The 13,835-nt window shown below is 44.4% G+C and overlaps 1 protein-coding gene across 1 annotated transcript; it reads left to right on the plus strand.

Annotated features, from left to right (window-relative positions):
• The first annotated feature begins 4,271 nt into the window (after positions 1 to 4,271).
• Positions 4,272 to 4,589, plus strand: LOC117142008. Its single transcript, XM_033305856.1, has one exon. It carries the CDS (start codon positions 4,272 to 4,274, stop codon positions 4,587 to 4,589), a length of 318 nt encoding a protein of 105 aa, XP_033161747.1.
• Positions 4,590 to 13,835: the final 9,246 nt, after the last annotated feature.

Genomic DNA, 13,835 nt, shown 5'->3' on the forward strand with positions numbered 1-13,835 from the left:
ATTTGGCGTCATGAGTTTAAGATGTTGTTGATATATGTTTACCGTTGGGTGACACACACACACACACACACACAGCAAGTGGCAACTGCTGCAGCTTCACATAAGTAAATTAGGATTTATGCTTTGTTCTATTTGAGCGCTGCAAAGCCATAAACGATTTTTTATGCACAGCCACTTGGTTTTGGCGCGGAATGGTGGTGGTGGTGGAGCAGTTCGCACCTTGCCGAATACGATTTACGACTTTGAGCATGTGAGAACGTAAAATTGTTATAAATTTGCATGTGCAGAATGCGAAAGAAGCCACTGCGTCTTAGCACTCTGAAAAAAAAAATAGCTCAAAATCGCAGTAAAATTTAGTGATTCGCCATAAAACTAACGTGAATCAAATTCAAAGCGTGCGAGAATCTGACAATATCACAAAACATTTCTGAAGGTGGAATCATAAAACTTTGGCTGGTTGCTCGAAACTTATTTGAAGAAATATGAATGGAATTCATATTCAAATTCACTTGAATTTGTTCCACATTTCCTTTTCAAATGAATCTTAAAGCAACTTGATTGGAGTTTGAATTGTTTTCAGTGCACGAATGGAACAGCTTCTTGGGCGATGAGGAGGCAATAAACCCAACTTACGGCCAAGATCAATCGCAGCGGCTTGAGCCAGTTAATGGCACATGAAACTGAACAACAGAGGCACTCTGCAAATCGCCGGCAAGCAAAAGGAGCAGGACGATGGAGACGAAGGACGAAGGATATATGTGCCATGTGAGTTGGCAGCACCAAGACCAAGTGAGCGTAATTAATGCGCTCAAATTTATCAAGCTGCATTAGGGCAATGAATGAAACCTGTAACTCATTTTGTCACCGAAAGTAAACAACGTAGTACAATGCGATGTAAACTGTTGCTAAGCCATCGCGTGTGTGCATATGTCTAAAAAAGTTTTCCCCCACTTTCGCCAGGCCGACATTTCCTTATTTTTCGCCCCGTGACCCACATGACTGACACTTCGCGATGACGCAAATCTTAAAGCCGAAAGGCCCAAAAAACGAAAAAAAAAACAGAACAGAACTGAACCAAGCCAAACCGAACCGAACAGTAGTAAGATGTTGTCGGCAGATAGTCCCCACTGGATTAATGCTGCCATAATTCCACGGGCGGCCTTAGGCCGTAGAGCTCCTTGCGAGGCTTGTGGAGTGGAGTTCATTTAATATATCCGATAAAAGTATTTGCAATAAATCCTGTAAAAGCTAATGATTAATTGCTCTGTAGCTTTTAACGTCAACGCGCATACTGGAGGCACGGATTGTGTGTCAGACAGCAAAGGCAGCGGCAACAAGAACAACAATGGCAAAGCCAAAGTGGCAGCGACATTGGCCAACGTGGCGTATGAGTAATTCGACTTTGACGCCGCAGCGCCGCGCGTGGTTTTGCCTACAGCCACACACAGACACACACACACTCTTTCCAGGACTCTGTCACACACACACACGCACACCACTGTGGCACATTTGTCTCTGCTGTTAGTGTATGTTTCATGTTTTGCGTTATTGTCGCTTCAAGTAAAAACACAAAAATATTTATTTCAAATGAGTCCTGTGTACAACTGGGGACTGCGGGAACTGGTAAACAGAATGCTTTTCCGGCCCAACCCCAAACGGCCCCGCCCCCAAAACGCCCACGGGTGATACCCTGTAATGGGTGTATTGGTGTGTATGGTGACTATTGTTAAACTTCAGGTAGGAATACTTTTAGACAGCTAAAAAACTAAGCACCACAGCTTATTGACAGTTTACCATAAGGTCAAGAAGTGGGATTCTATTCCATATAATACCAATCACTTTCTTTTGTTATTTAGGGTACCTCGAATTCGTAACCTCCATTCAGCAGAATCGCCTTCTTTTTTTTTTGGAATTCTTTTTGTTTTTGGTGGGTGGCGAAAGTTACTTTCAGGGGGTAGGTTGGGCTGCTTCTGCCGTTCAGTTGGCGCCTTTCCTGTGGCAGGGGACCGGGTGGAAGACAGCATTTGCCATAAATTGTGAAAGTGTCAACGAAAGGCAAAAATACACACACAGACACACAGATGCACACGCACGCACGCACTGAGGGAAAAACAATGCTAACGACATACAAACAAACAAATCTATACTCATTTCGGCTACTGTACCTTGGAGTGGGGAAGCAACACGCACGCATATTTATTTTGAACACATCTTTTTTTGGCCAGCTACAAATGCGTTATATAAATACGCCTCTACAGATACGCAGATGTATATGTGCGTGAGTATATATGGGTCTATAGATTGCCTTTTACATACTCACGCATATTGTTCTAATCAGTGGCGATGTCCTGGCTCCTTGGAATGTCAATTTTTTGTTGCCTAATTTATTTGGCCAACCCAAACCAAAACCAATCGAAACCACCCTCTGGCAAAAGGGGGAGTAGCTACTACTTTTGACACCACCCGGAGGAAAGCGCTTCAGATGATTATTGTCATGGTCGAAATTCTCGGCATCGGCATAGATTTTTCTCCCCCAAAAACCGAGAGGTTGGAGAACTTTGCATAAGCTCCTGCCGCTGACATCTTATGGAAGATGGATAGTTCTGTGGCGTGGTCAGGTACAATCGATAGCCGGCATATTTATGGTGGCCACGTGACCTTTCGCTGACCGCTGGACGTTTGGCAAGCGGTATGCTGACCCCTTTGCACGGAAAAAGGGGCAAAAGAGTTTCCTTCTCCTTAAGCCTGACAGATTTAAATCCCTCGAAAACTGCCCGAAATAATTAATCTCCTTAATTGAATACATGCGATTATGAATCAGCAAGGAGGACAAGCACTTACCACAATTACTGCATTAATTTCCGCCACTTGTCGAGTTGCCTTGGGGCTTTTGGTTCGGTTTGGTTTGGGTTTTCTTTTCGCTTTTCCTTCGCCTTTCCTTTTTCGGGGGTTGTACACTGTGTATATATAGGAATAATAATCATAAGGAGCTCCCGAGCATCTGGCCGGGGGCGTTGGTCCAGTGTTCCACTAAATTGGACACATCTGCACAGTTTTTCCTCACAGTTTGTGCCCCCAAATAAGGAAAATCCCTCCCACTCTGTCTTGGCAGCGTGTCAATCTTGCGAGTCAAATGGCGGCACGCATGGCAAAGTTTTTCCAGCCCACAGAGAGAGAGAGAGAGAGAGGGGGGGAACACTGCCTCAAATCCCCGCACGTATCCGCATTTCCACAATTCTACAATTCCGCATTTCCCATTTCCACATTGCCGGGAGTCTGGCGCATTTGCATTTGCCTCCGTACACAATTTGTATGCTTAAGTAAGCCGACTGCGTGCATGTTTCTAATGGGCGGCACAAAAGGTTAGCTTACCTGATGCTGAACACGGTAAAAAACACGCTGGAAAAGCGGCTTTTCCGCCCGCTTTTCACCACCCCTCGCCCCTCCTGCCAACACTCTCCCCAGGCAGCAACTGAAAACTCATTTCGCCTCGGGCGTGACTTTTATAGCACTTTGTTTCCGAGTAGCTGGAGCTATTCAGAGAACCAGAACCCAAACTTGTACCAAAAACTGTAAAAAAAAGAGGAAAACTTTCGATACCAAAAGGTTTGAATACCCTTGTTTAGCCATTGTTGTTATGACAGCTAGAACGGTGAGGAATAAACTAGTCCGAATAAACTAGTTTTTCATTGTCGTTTTCCAGTTTTCATAATAGCAATATAGAAGATTGATCAGATCTAGAAGTTGCTATGATTAAATTAAATATATTATAGGTATATAATCGTTGGATAAACTTTTCGCATTTAAGATATAGACATACACATAAATAGATAGCCACGAGTTATGTTCTTCCTACACACATTATCATCACAATATCTTAGTACACATGTAAATGACTGTCTTACTACAAATGTAATTATCAAGATTTAATTACGATAAAGTTTATGGACTAAGTAAATTAAGGCAAAAGTTTTATTAAATAGAAACTTCCTATCTGGAACTCCCTGACAACTTTTTGTTTCAATGCCATTTTCAGAATGCCCTTTTTTAGATCGCAATCAAAAACAAAAGAGTGTGTGACAAATGATGGTTACATAATAAAGCCAGAACTCTCAGCATTCGAAAAAGTTTTCAATGAAAGAAAAAAAAGCGTAGACCTTCAAAATGACGAACTCAAGCAATTAACCTCTGTCAGGGTATACAAATGCGAAAAATGGATTTCTGCGAGGGCCACAAAACGATTTCAGAACTTTTGCCTTGGCAATTGCGAAATGCCAAAATGCGAAACACATTTCGGGTTCAAGTTGCTGATGGTGATTGTTGCCGCTGCAAATGCCACTGCTGCTGGTGCTGCTGCTGATGTTTTGGAACTTATCAACACGCCGATCACCTGCGACAGTTTCCGTTTTGCCTCAGATACATGTAGTCACCCATTGAGACAGGACCTAATTGCCCTGCACCCAGTTACACTCGCAGCTCGAGTTCCATTCCCACAACCACCGAGCCACCGAACCCTCAACCCAATACAACCCGAACCCAAGCCCCCGCTCAAGGTGAGCAGTGTAAAAACTTCCTGTGCACTCATTTAGTCCTGCTGAGCTGTTGTCCTTTATGTAAGCAGCAGCAACAGCAGCAGCAGCAACACCAACTGCGGCAACAGCAGCAGCAACACGAAGCAGCAACACGGAGCAACACGCCCCTTTCACCCGAACAATACAATACACAAAATGAAACGAAAAGGAGCTGTAAAAAAACGGATATAGAAATTCAATACTTTGATTCGTGCCACAAGCAAAACGAAGGAAGTGCAACCATACAAGGTAACCAAATAGCAGGACAACACGTACCACAAGCACTTGTTGGGATGTTCAGCTTACACTGCGAGAATCGCAAATCAGGGGGTAAACTTGGGGATTCAAAAACAATTACCAATATCATGAGGCGGCTAAGCGAAGGATCTGTCCATGAATGAGAAGTGAGCAAGGAATATGCAGGATAACTATAGAAAGCCTTTCATCGGCCTTCTAAACACCTTATATATCTCATACCCATTGACTTTCTGTTTCACTCTACAAACCTGTTTTGTTTAAATACATTAATTGTTATGAAACTTAAAATTTGTCCCCTCGCTTCCTTTTTTTCATCGTGCAGGATATAGGGCGGTGGTGGCCAACAAGATTTCCCAACTGCAGTGGCAACTTTTGGGCAACATTGCTGCATTATACTTAGTGGTTTCCACTTGATTGATGCCATCTGTTAGCTACCCACCCAAAAAACGCAGAAGTGGCGGGAAAGTTCGCCTCCCAACTAACGATCGACAGAAGTACAAATGTAATTGCCGAGCAAGTTACGTAGGAGGACTACTACTACTACTGCTACTGCTTAATAACAACATCACGCAATGTTCGCCGCGTGGGAAAGTAGTAGTACCGACTTACCGTTGGCTAATTACCGACATATAGATATCCTGCGAGTGTAACTATTAGCAGTCGGCAGGCATTCGCATCCGGTTGTCGAGAGGGGCGGACGAGGCGGGGAAAAGGACTCTGGGAAAGCTCTCCTATCCTTTCCTCTCCTCTACAATCCTTTCCACTCACATGTCTGCCAATTATAAGCAACTAAACCGCAGATAAGAGCGGATGCTGAGGCTGCGACCGAGACCATATATCCCAGACTAACCCCAACACATCCCCATCTCACTAGATCCCATACCCAGGAGCCAAAACCATGCCCATCCTCCCAGGGATGTGCTGTCAAAGCGACGTGACTAAGTGGTGAAAAATGATTTCGTGGCTACGTGTGACTCTCTCGCAGGGAATGAGCGGGCGTTAAGCGTTCACGGCTTCCTCCTGGAGAAGCACAGGTCCTGCAGATATCCTGGGAGAGCTGGAAGGAACTGGGGAACCCGAGTAGCAGCCACAGCCATCGAGAGGGTCACTTGACGAGATACCTCCAGAGGGGTGAAATAATGCCGGGAAATGGTTGGGGGTTTGGGATTGGGCTTGGGGTTGAGGTGGGCTATCTTTTGGGATGGGAACTGCGAACTGCGAACTGGGAACTGAATGCATGTGCTGGAAGTGTTGTGCAATCGTCAAAGGATCAACACATACGCTCTGCCTGGCGATGAGGTCGGTTCGTGAGGGAAATTTATCAAGACTTCACGGGCAGCATCCTCTGCAAAGGGAGGGAACTCAAGGAGCAGATGAAGACTTCTCAGAAAAGAAAACCCTATTCGTCTTGGGCAGAAGCTGCTTCCCTGAAGACAGAAAGAAAGAAAACCCCGTGAGACAATAGGAAAACCTTTGAATAAAAACATCCAATAGATTCGAACCGCATCATTTTACAATCTTGCTGACCCGTAAGCAAATAGATGATTTATGAGGGTTTGGATAGATAGGATATTAGAATATTAGGAAATAAGAAACATTTTAAGTTCATACCCATGAAGGCCAACTTAAGCAAAGAAAAAGTCAACACTGCTTTTGAGCCTTGTCATTAATATGATCGGATAACTATTTTTGCAAGGTTTGCATAAAAGCATTTATTCGTAAGTAAATCCATACAACCATACAAAAATTCACCTCATGAACGTTCAGTTTGATCTGCGGTTCTTATTATTCATCGTTATCGCAACACCTGGTTTCCATCAGTCATCTTTCAGTGGCAGGATTTGGCATTCTTTGCTTTCCATCCAAGACGGAAAGATTCCTTAGCGTATCTGTCGCCAATTCAGGGATAGCTTCCTTTATCCTGGCCAGGGAAATACCGCTGTCCTTGGTTCTCCGCCCTCCTGTTGCGTGTCACGCTGTCGTCGCTGGCATCTACATCCAACATCCTGCATCGCCTCCGCCCCCAAGGACCAATCCTAGCATCCTTTTGCACCTCCATCTGCATCAGCATCAGCATCTCCATCGCCTGCGTCGCTCCTCCTCTCGTCCTTCGTCCTTTTCGTGGCAGTCTGGGCGTCGTTGTCTTGCTGCCAAGTAGCACTCAAAGTGAGTTTGCGACGCATTGCCGCATTGTCGCTACTTCATCAGCAGCTACAGCTACATCCACATCCACATCCATTGCTACTGCTACAGCTACAGCTCCGGCTGAAGCTAAAGGCAAAGCCAAAGCTTTATAGCGAAGGCATCAAGTGCAAGTATCCATGTCCTGGCTGCACTTGTGCATCGTCTTCTTCGTCATCGCCACCTCCTGCGGCTCCCCAACCCACTCCTGCGACACAGAATGTTGCCAGTTGGCAACTGAGCGTCCGCAGGAAATGAATACGTGTTGAATATTTGTCGAGTTGAAGCACAAGGACATGCAGGATAACATAAAGGATGGGGCTGTCGTATCGCCCACTCTCCACCCCCTAAGCACATACATCGCAAACAAGCATCCCAGCACAAATGCGCACAGCCTGGGCAAAAAGAATGTCTCCATCTGAGCCAGAATATTTTGGCAAAGTTAGAGCCAAATTTTACATTGTTTTAAATACTTTAAAATATGTTTTAAAATCCTTTCTTTATAGGGTTTTTTTGATTGACTGATTGTTATTTATCAGTTCTAAAGGTGAGCTAGAAATTGAGATAGATTTTAAATGAAGATTTCTATTTGAGTGCCCACCATTGTGTTTGTTTGGCACGGAGTGTATCCATCTACGTGGATGAGCTCCATGTGTCGCTTAGCCTTGCTGGCCGGGCTAATGCGCAAACCAAATATGATATACTATACGGGAATGTATATGCTGCGGATATATGTGCGGCGCAGCATCTGCCACAGATTTGCAAGCGTTTCACAAATAGCAACAACAACAACAGCAGCATCAGCAGCAGCAGGGGCAACAACAACATCGGCAGCATCCCATCAGCAACAAGCTGCAAGGACCAAAACGCCAGCTGCTGCAAATGGCACGCATGAAAATGAAAGGCCCATCGAATGGGCGCGTTCATTGAGAATTTATTTTAATAAGAGAAAAGAGGAAAAATGAGGAGGAGAATAAATGGAGGGGGTAGTGTACGAGTATTCCCCGTACAAGGTACGTATCTTGAGGGGCAGCACTAAAGGCCATCGGAAACTATAATCACGTATGTGCATATGTCTCGGGCAACACGAGTCTGCCAGGATATCAGCGCTAAGTGCTCTTGTTGCATGCTGCACAAGTAATTAAGATTAGTGACTCAATATGCACACAAACACAGGCGCACTACTACACATGCACTTGTATGTGTTTGTCTGAAGACAGGATTCGTTAGACAAACAACTTAACTTGTTCTATGCCATCCTGTTCGCTTTGTTTCAGCTGCACTCTGCAAAAATTTAGCAGGATGTTCATGACATCCTCTTGGCTTAAAGCAACTTAAAGATAGAAATAAGAGAATGATGAAATTTTCAGGAATTTCTTGGTCAAAAGTATACCAAGAATGTTTAGGAAATGGTTAAAAATGTGAAGTAATCAAATTTATTATGCAGCTGCCTTAAAAAAGCTGATACAACTTAAGTTTTGATTATTTGGTACAGAGTTGAAACCGCTCTAGTCAAGCTGAGTGTAGACCACTCTAAGCTTTAATTTCTATCTCTACCTTCAACTAATGTGCATCCTTCACTTGGCTTCTCTTGCACTTGGAATTACCAATTTACACAGCACAGATTTGCCAAAAGCAGCTTCCTTTGTGCGAATGAGTGTTGCCTCGGTAATTCCCACAAATTGAAGAATCAACTCGGTTGCCTGATTGATGCCTAACCCTCCGTAGTTTTGACTTCTCCGGGGTCCTAATTGAATCAACTGCTGCAAAGGGAGAATGCAGCCTCAGCCTCAGATATTCAAAGTATTTCCGAAGCGGCTGCATCCTGAAAGCCATTAGTTTATGGATGGCAAACAAAACAAATGCCAGAGGGCGCTAACCTGAGCTCGATCCCAGTCCCATTCCCAATCCCGATCCCAAAACCCATTCCCCTTCCCCTTCCCTAAACGAGTTCTTGTCCCAGTCCCGAAATGAAATTCAAGATCTGGGTGCAGCGCCAGAAACCAGAACCTAGAACCTGGAACCTTGGCCATGGATGAACCTCAACCGAAAGCGGGGTCAGGAATCAGGAATCAGCTGCTGTTGCATCCATGCAAAGGAAAATGGAAAATGAAATAATGCCAATGTGGACAGCTGTCGGAAAATTGTTGAAAGGCGAATGAAAAGCGGTCTTCGCTCTGCTCTCCGTATGGGGTTCAGTTTGCCCTTGGGCTGTTTTTTATGCAGGGGTTTTTCGTCCTGGCATCAGCAAATCATCATTATCATGCCAAATGCAGTTTTCAGCACTGAAAAAAAAATCTGCACTTACAATTAACCCTTTTCCATTGTTATACAAATCGAAAATACGAGAAAATGTGTGTGATTATGATATATTGTTATTTTAAGCAAGCTACTTCAGGCGTTTTATGGTACCTACATAAATATGTATAGATAATTCTTGATAATTGTTTTATATATATTCAAGTGCATCACTTAATTGAAATATCGATTTTGTTCAGTGTGTGTTTATGCAGATCATCGACTGATGCCCCGTCTGCAGATCGCTAGACGAGTCCTTGTCCTTTTCATTTCATTCTGCCTGCCTTTCGCTACCTGGACCGCACCTCAACTTTTGGGCTAGGGTTCGTGCCCTTCCTTCCACTGCCACTTCCCCCTCCCTCGATTTCATCGCTCATGAGGAGAGGTCTTTGAACTCTGGGACGCGTCTAACGATTTGTGGGTTTCATTCGCTTTGTTGTCCGACTGCAACAGCTGCCAATTTTAGTGGAAGAAATGGGAGAGAATCCCTATCCCTATAACGATCCCAGTGAGATTTGCCCCTACTGCTCGCAATCCCAATCCCTATCTCCACGCCCGATTCGTACGAAAGTCCGAAACAAATGTAATTAAAAATACAAAGTTTCGAATTACCGGAATGGTAACTGGATTCTGAAATGAGCTGGACATACGCGCGCGTCCAGTTTTGGGGAAGCCCCGCAAGTGTTGTCCATATCCTCCGTATCCTTCATATCCTGTTGCCGGATATGCTAATAAGTTGGCCCATCAAAACTGGGCAAAGTGCAATTTCGGGCGATGACGTAAACTCGCCTTTATTTCACTTCCCCTCGTTGGGATGTTGTTATTGTTCTTTTTTACCTGTTTGCTGTTTCTATGCAGACGGCAAATGCCGAAAATGGGGTGGTGTTTGGGTGGTGCAGGGTGGTGGTGGTAGTGGTGGTGCCGTGTTGCTCTGCTGATGATGATGGTGATGACGATGATGTCGATGGGGTGGTGGTTGTTGCACACAGCCATTCAAAAAGGAGTAACAATGAAATTACAGCAGGAACAGGAATAAATAGAATTTGGGAAAAACTCGACAGTGCTGGGACGCAAAAGGATATACATATATATACCGAAAATGCCGAATACCCAGACTCAGAGCAACCAAACCCAAGCCCAAGCATAAACACCCAGACTCCTAGTAACCCGGACACAGACATCGCGAATACAATAAAGATGAAAGAGAAGTCAATTGCGGATCCATCGAAGCGTGAATACTCTTTGTCGGGCCAACTGATTGGTTTATGGTGCCATAAACTACACGAGTCATACGGCGACAAAGGCCACGGAATCCTAATCAAAGGAAGCTTTACAAATTACATGTTGCTCGGCTGCCTCGCCGCTACCCATGCACCTCGATTGTTTCATTTCCTTATCGAATCGGTTATTGGAAATACTTGGGGTTTAATCCGTCGGATTTGCGGAACCTATGTCCGCGGATGAACGGGTTATAAAGGCATTGCAAGGCAGGATAATGAAAAATTTAAGACTAGTCGATAAAACTTATAGAGTAGCAGGCTTTAATCATGTTCGATGGATGTCAAGTATGGAAAAATATATATTAATATGAGCTTATAGAATAAACTGGTAACTAAAAAGATCTTAAAGCTAAAACACCATATTCAAACAATAAATAATCGCATGCATCATAAGAATCATCCATCAGCAATTTCGCTGGGATGATGGAGTGACATAGTTTGCATACATCTTATTAACATATATATAATTTCAAAATGTATATATTATATATTATGAAGCTCTTACTAATAACTTTAGATCTACTGTTCTGCAAATTTCCATATCCCCTGCCTATGTAGGGCATGCTCAGTATACAATTCAGAATCAGACCCAGACTGAGTCTGGTACTCTCGTGCTGTTTCCACTTTAATACATCATTGAATGGAAAACGGAATGAGCATGCCAGACACCTGGCTCCCTTGGGCTCTGTACCTTTGTGAATTTTTACCTCCGTACCGCTGCCTCTGGCTTGCTTTTTCCTCTGGCCCTCGGTCTGCTCTGGGTGCCCAGTTGAAATGGTACGGGGGAAGGGAGAACGAGAGGAAGGAGGAAAGGATCAACAGTTTCTGGTTATAGTTCTACAGCTACAGCTGCCGTCGACGTCACTTCCGTGCCACGCGAGCGTCACACTTCTGGCTAGAGAGAATGAGCGAGAGAGAGACAGAGATATGGCCATATAGGGTTGGCGGGTGTTGGGGGTTATAGCCAAAGTTTCGGGGCAACTCGCTAGGCAACGCCGCCAAATAGCCCTTGGCAAGCTGACAAGCCGAATGGCCAGCGACTACGGCTGCAGCCAGTGGGGTGTGCATTTTAGATTGGGCCAAGAGTCGGGCTTAATCCCCACCCACCGGCGGAAAGCGATTGAAAAGGGGGAAAAGCGCCCAAAACAGCTGGGCCAGCTGCAGCACTTGTAGAGCATTTCCTGCTCCGGCTCCTGCTCCTGCTCCTGGCGACTGGTCCTTGCTACTGCTACTGCTCCTGCTCCTTTTTGCACGCTCGCAAACGCGCTCAACTGAATCCCCGTAACTGGGCTGCGGTGCACCTTTCGTACTCTCGGACACGGACATCCACCCCCACTCAAAACTAAATAAACTAACAAAATTCAACGAAATTTAAAGGGTTGACCGAGCAAATACTCTTCTAGTTAACTAGAATCGAATAACTAGAATTAATTGATCGAAAAAATACCCATAAGGGATATATATCCAACCAAATCTGTTTAGAATATATAATCAATTAAATTATAGATTCAGTAAAAAAGATATATGAAAATCTATTAAAAGTTTAGATAAACATAATAAGTGCTTTAAAACCTGCAATTAGAAAATATCATTCAGCCATAATAACAAACACTTATCGAGATAGTAAGCCAGAAACCCCAGGTACTTGCCCCGTGGACCTTTCATATTTGTCTTTCGAAAATGTGTCAGAGGTAGCACACCCCCGGCAAGCCTGTAAGCCCATTTGAAATACTCCCTCGCAGGGTATGGAACAGGGCATAAACAAAAACTAATAGCTGCAAACTTAGCACACACACCGCACAGCTCGTAAAACACGAAACAGGAAGGCTGTCGCTGCATTAACCATATTGTCCTTGTTCCAGGTGAGCGCGCCCCATTCCGCCCGTCGTCGTCCTCCGCCGGCTGCATAATTTCGGTGGCCGCTTTTCCTCCGCAACTGAATTCTATTCTACATTTTCCTGCCGTGACGCGTGGCCCAAGTTCCGATTCGCTAGCCAAAGCCATATGGCCACGGAGCTGTAGAGCTGTAGAGCTTGAATCGCCTCAGTGCCTCACCATCTGCAGTCTACCTTCCGGGTCGGATCGAGGTGGAAATATATTCATGTTCGTGGAGAGGGTGTGGAGTGTGCGCGTGGCCAGCGGCGATCGAGGGATTGAGGTCCTGCCTAGTGGGTCCTTGTGCACACATTCCTCAAGGAGGCGGAGGGCGCGACTAACGAAGCGCAACAATTTCGTCGTGGGCCGCATAAAGCGCATCTTGGCCGGAATCGCCATCAAGTCTGTTGTCTGGAAAAGCAGATTACCATGCGCTAGGAGCCGTGTGCCAGACGAGTGGTTTCGTCAACACCCTAAGAAAGGATGTGCACTGGGGAAAACAAGCTCTAGGATGCATATTTTAAGATGCTTTTATAGCCATACCATACAACTCAAGATGTCGAATATCTGAAGTATAATAAAACATTTATAGTTATATTATTTATATTATATTATTATATTATATTATTATATTATTTATTTATTTATATAAAAATCTATAGCTAGGACTTGCAACATTTTCTCTCAGTGCAACCTGGGTGGAGTTGAAAGGGGCATATTTAGGGCTTCTACTTATTTAGGTGCCGGGCGTAGGGCGAGTCCAATTTTTTCTTTATAATTAGTGCAGTCGAATTCCACAGATGGTCTATACGTTACTTTGGCATTAATATTTACATACCGCAGTTCGTTTTCAAGGAATGAACGAAGAGGTCCTTACGGCCTGTCACTCCGCGAGATGGATGGACAGCTATTTGGAGCGGTGGGCACTTCTTGGTTTTCCTCAAAAAATTCAAAATAGTTTAAACTGGGAAACCATAGAAAAAAGGTTGCATCTGTTTCGAGTGGGCACAGGAAGTGGGTTCAACGAAGGACCCGGGGGATACCATAGTAAACCGAATGAAAATTCCAATGAAAAGTATGTATAATTTTTAAGGACTGCAGCCGCTGCAGAAGCGACGCTAAGCTCGTCTGAGGCAGACAAATTGTCTGTTGTCGCTGGCTAATTAAAAGGTTAAGAACTTTGTAATTTAAGTGTCTGATTATGCAAAGCCCGAGCTCCCCGTTCAGCTAACCGAAGCTCCACTTTAATTAATTAGTTTTGTGTGTGTTGCACTGACTGGGAATGCGAACAGATTGTATATGTAAGTAAGTCGCTTCTCAAGATGTTGAAGGGATTTTATGGGGGGTCATCTTGAACGCATTGTTTGAAAGC

Source organism: Drosophila mauritiana, chromosome 3L (genome assembly GCF_004382145.1).
Source record: "Drosophila mauritiana strain mau12 chromosome 3L, ASM438214v1, whole genome shotgun sequence".
NCBI lineage: Eukaryota > Metazoa > Arthropoda > Insecta > Diptera > Drosophilidae > Drosophila > Drosophila mauritiana.

Bases quoted from the DNA above. Each gene is read 5' to 3' on its own strand.
- LOC117142008 (XM_033305856.1), top strand. From the start codon at position 4,272: ATGCCAAAATGCGAAACACATTTCGGGTTCAAGTTGCTGATGGTGATT.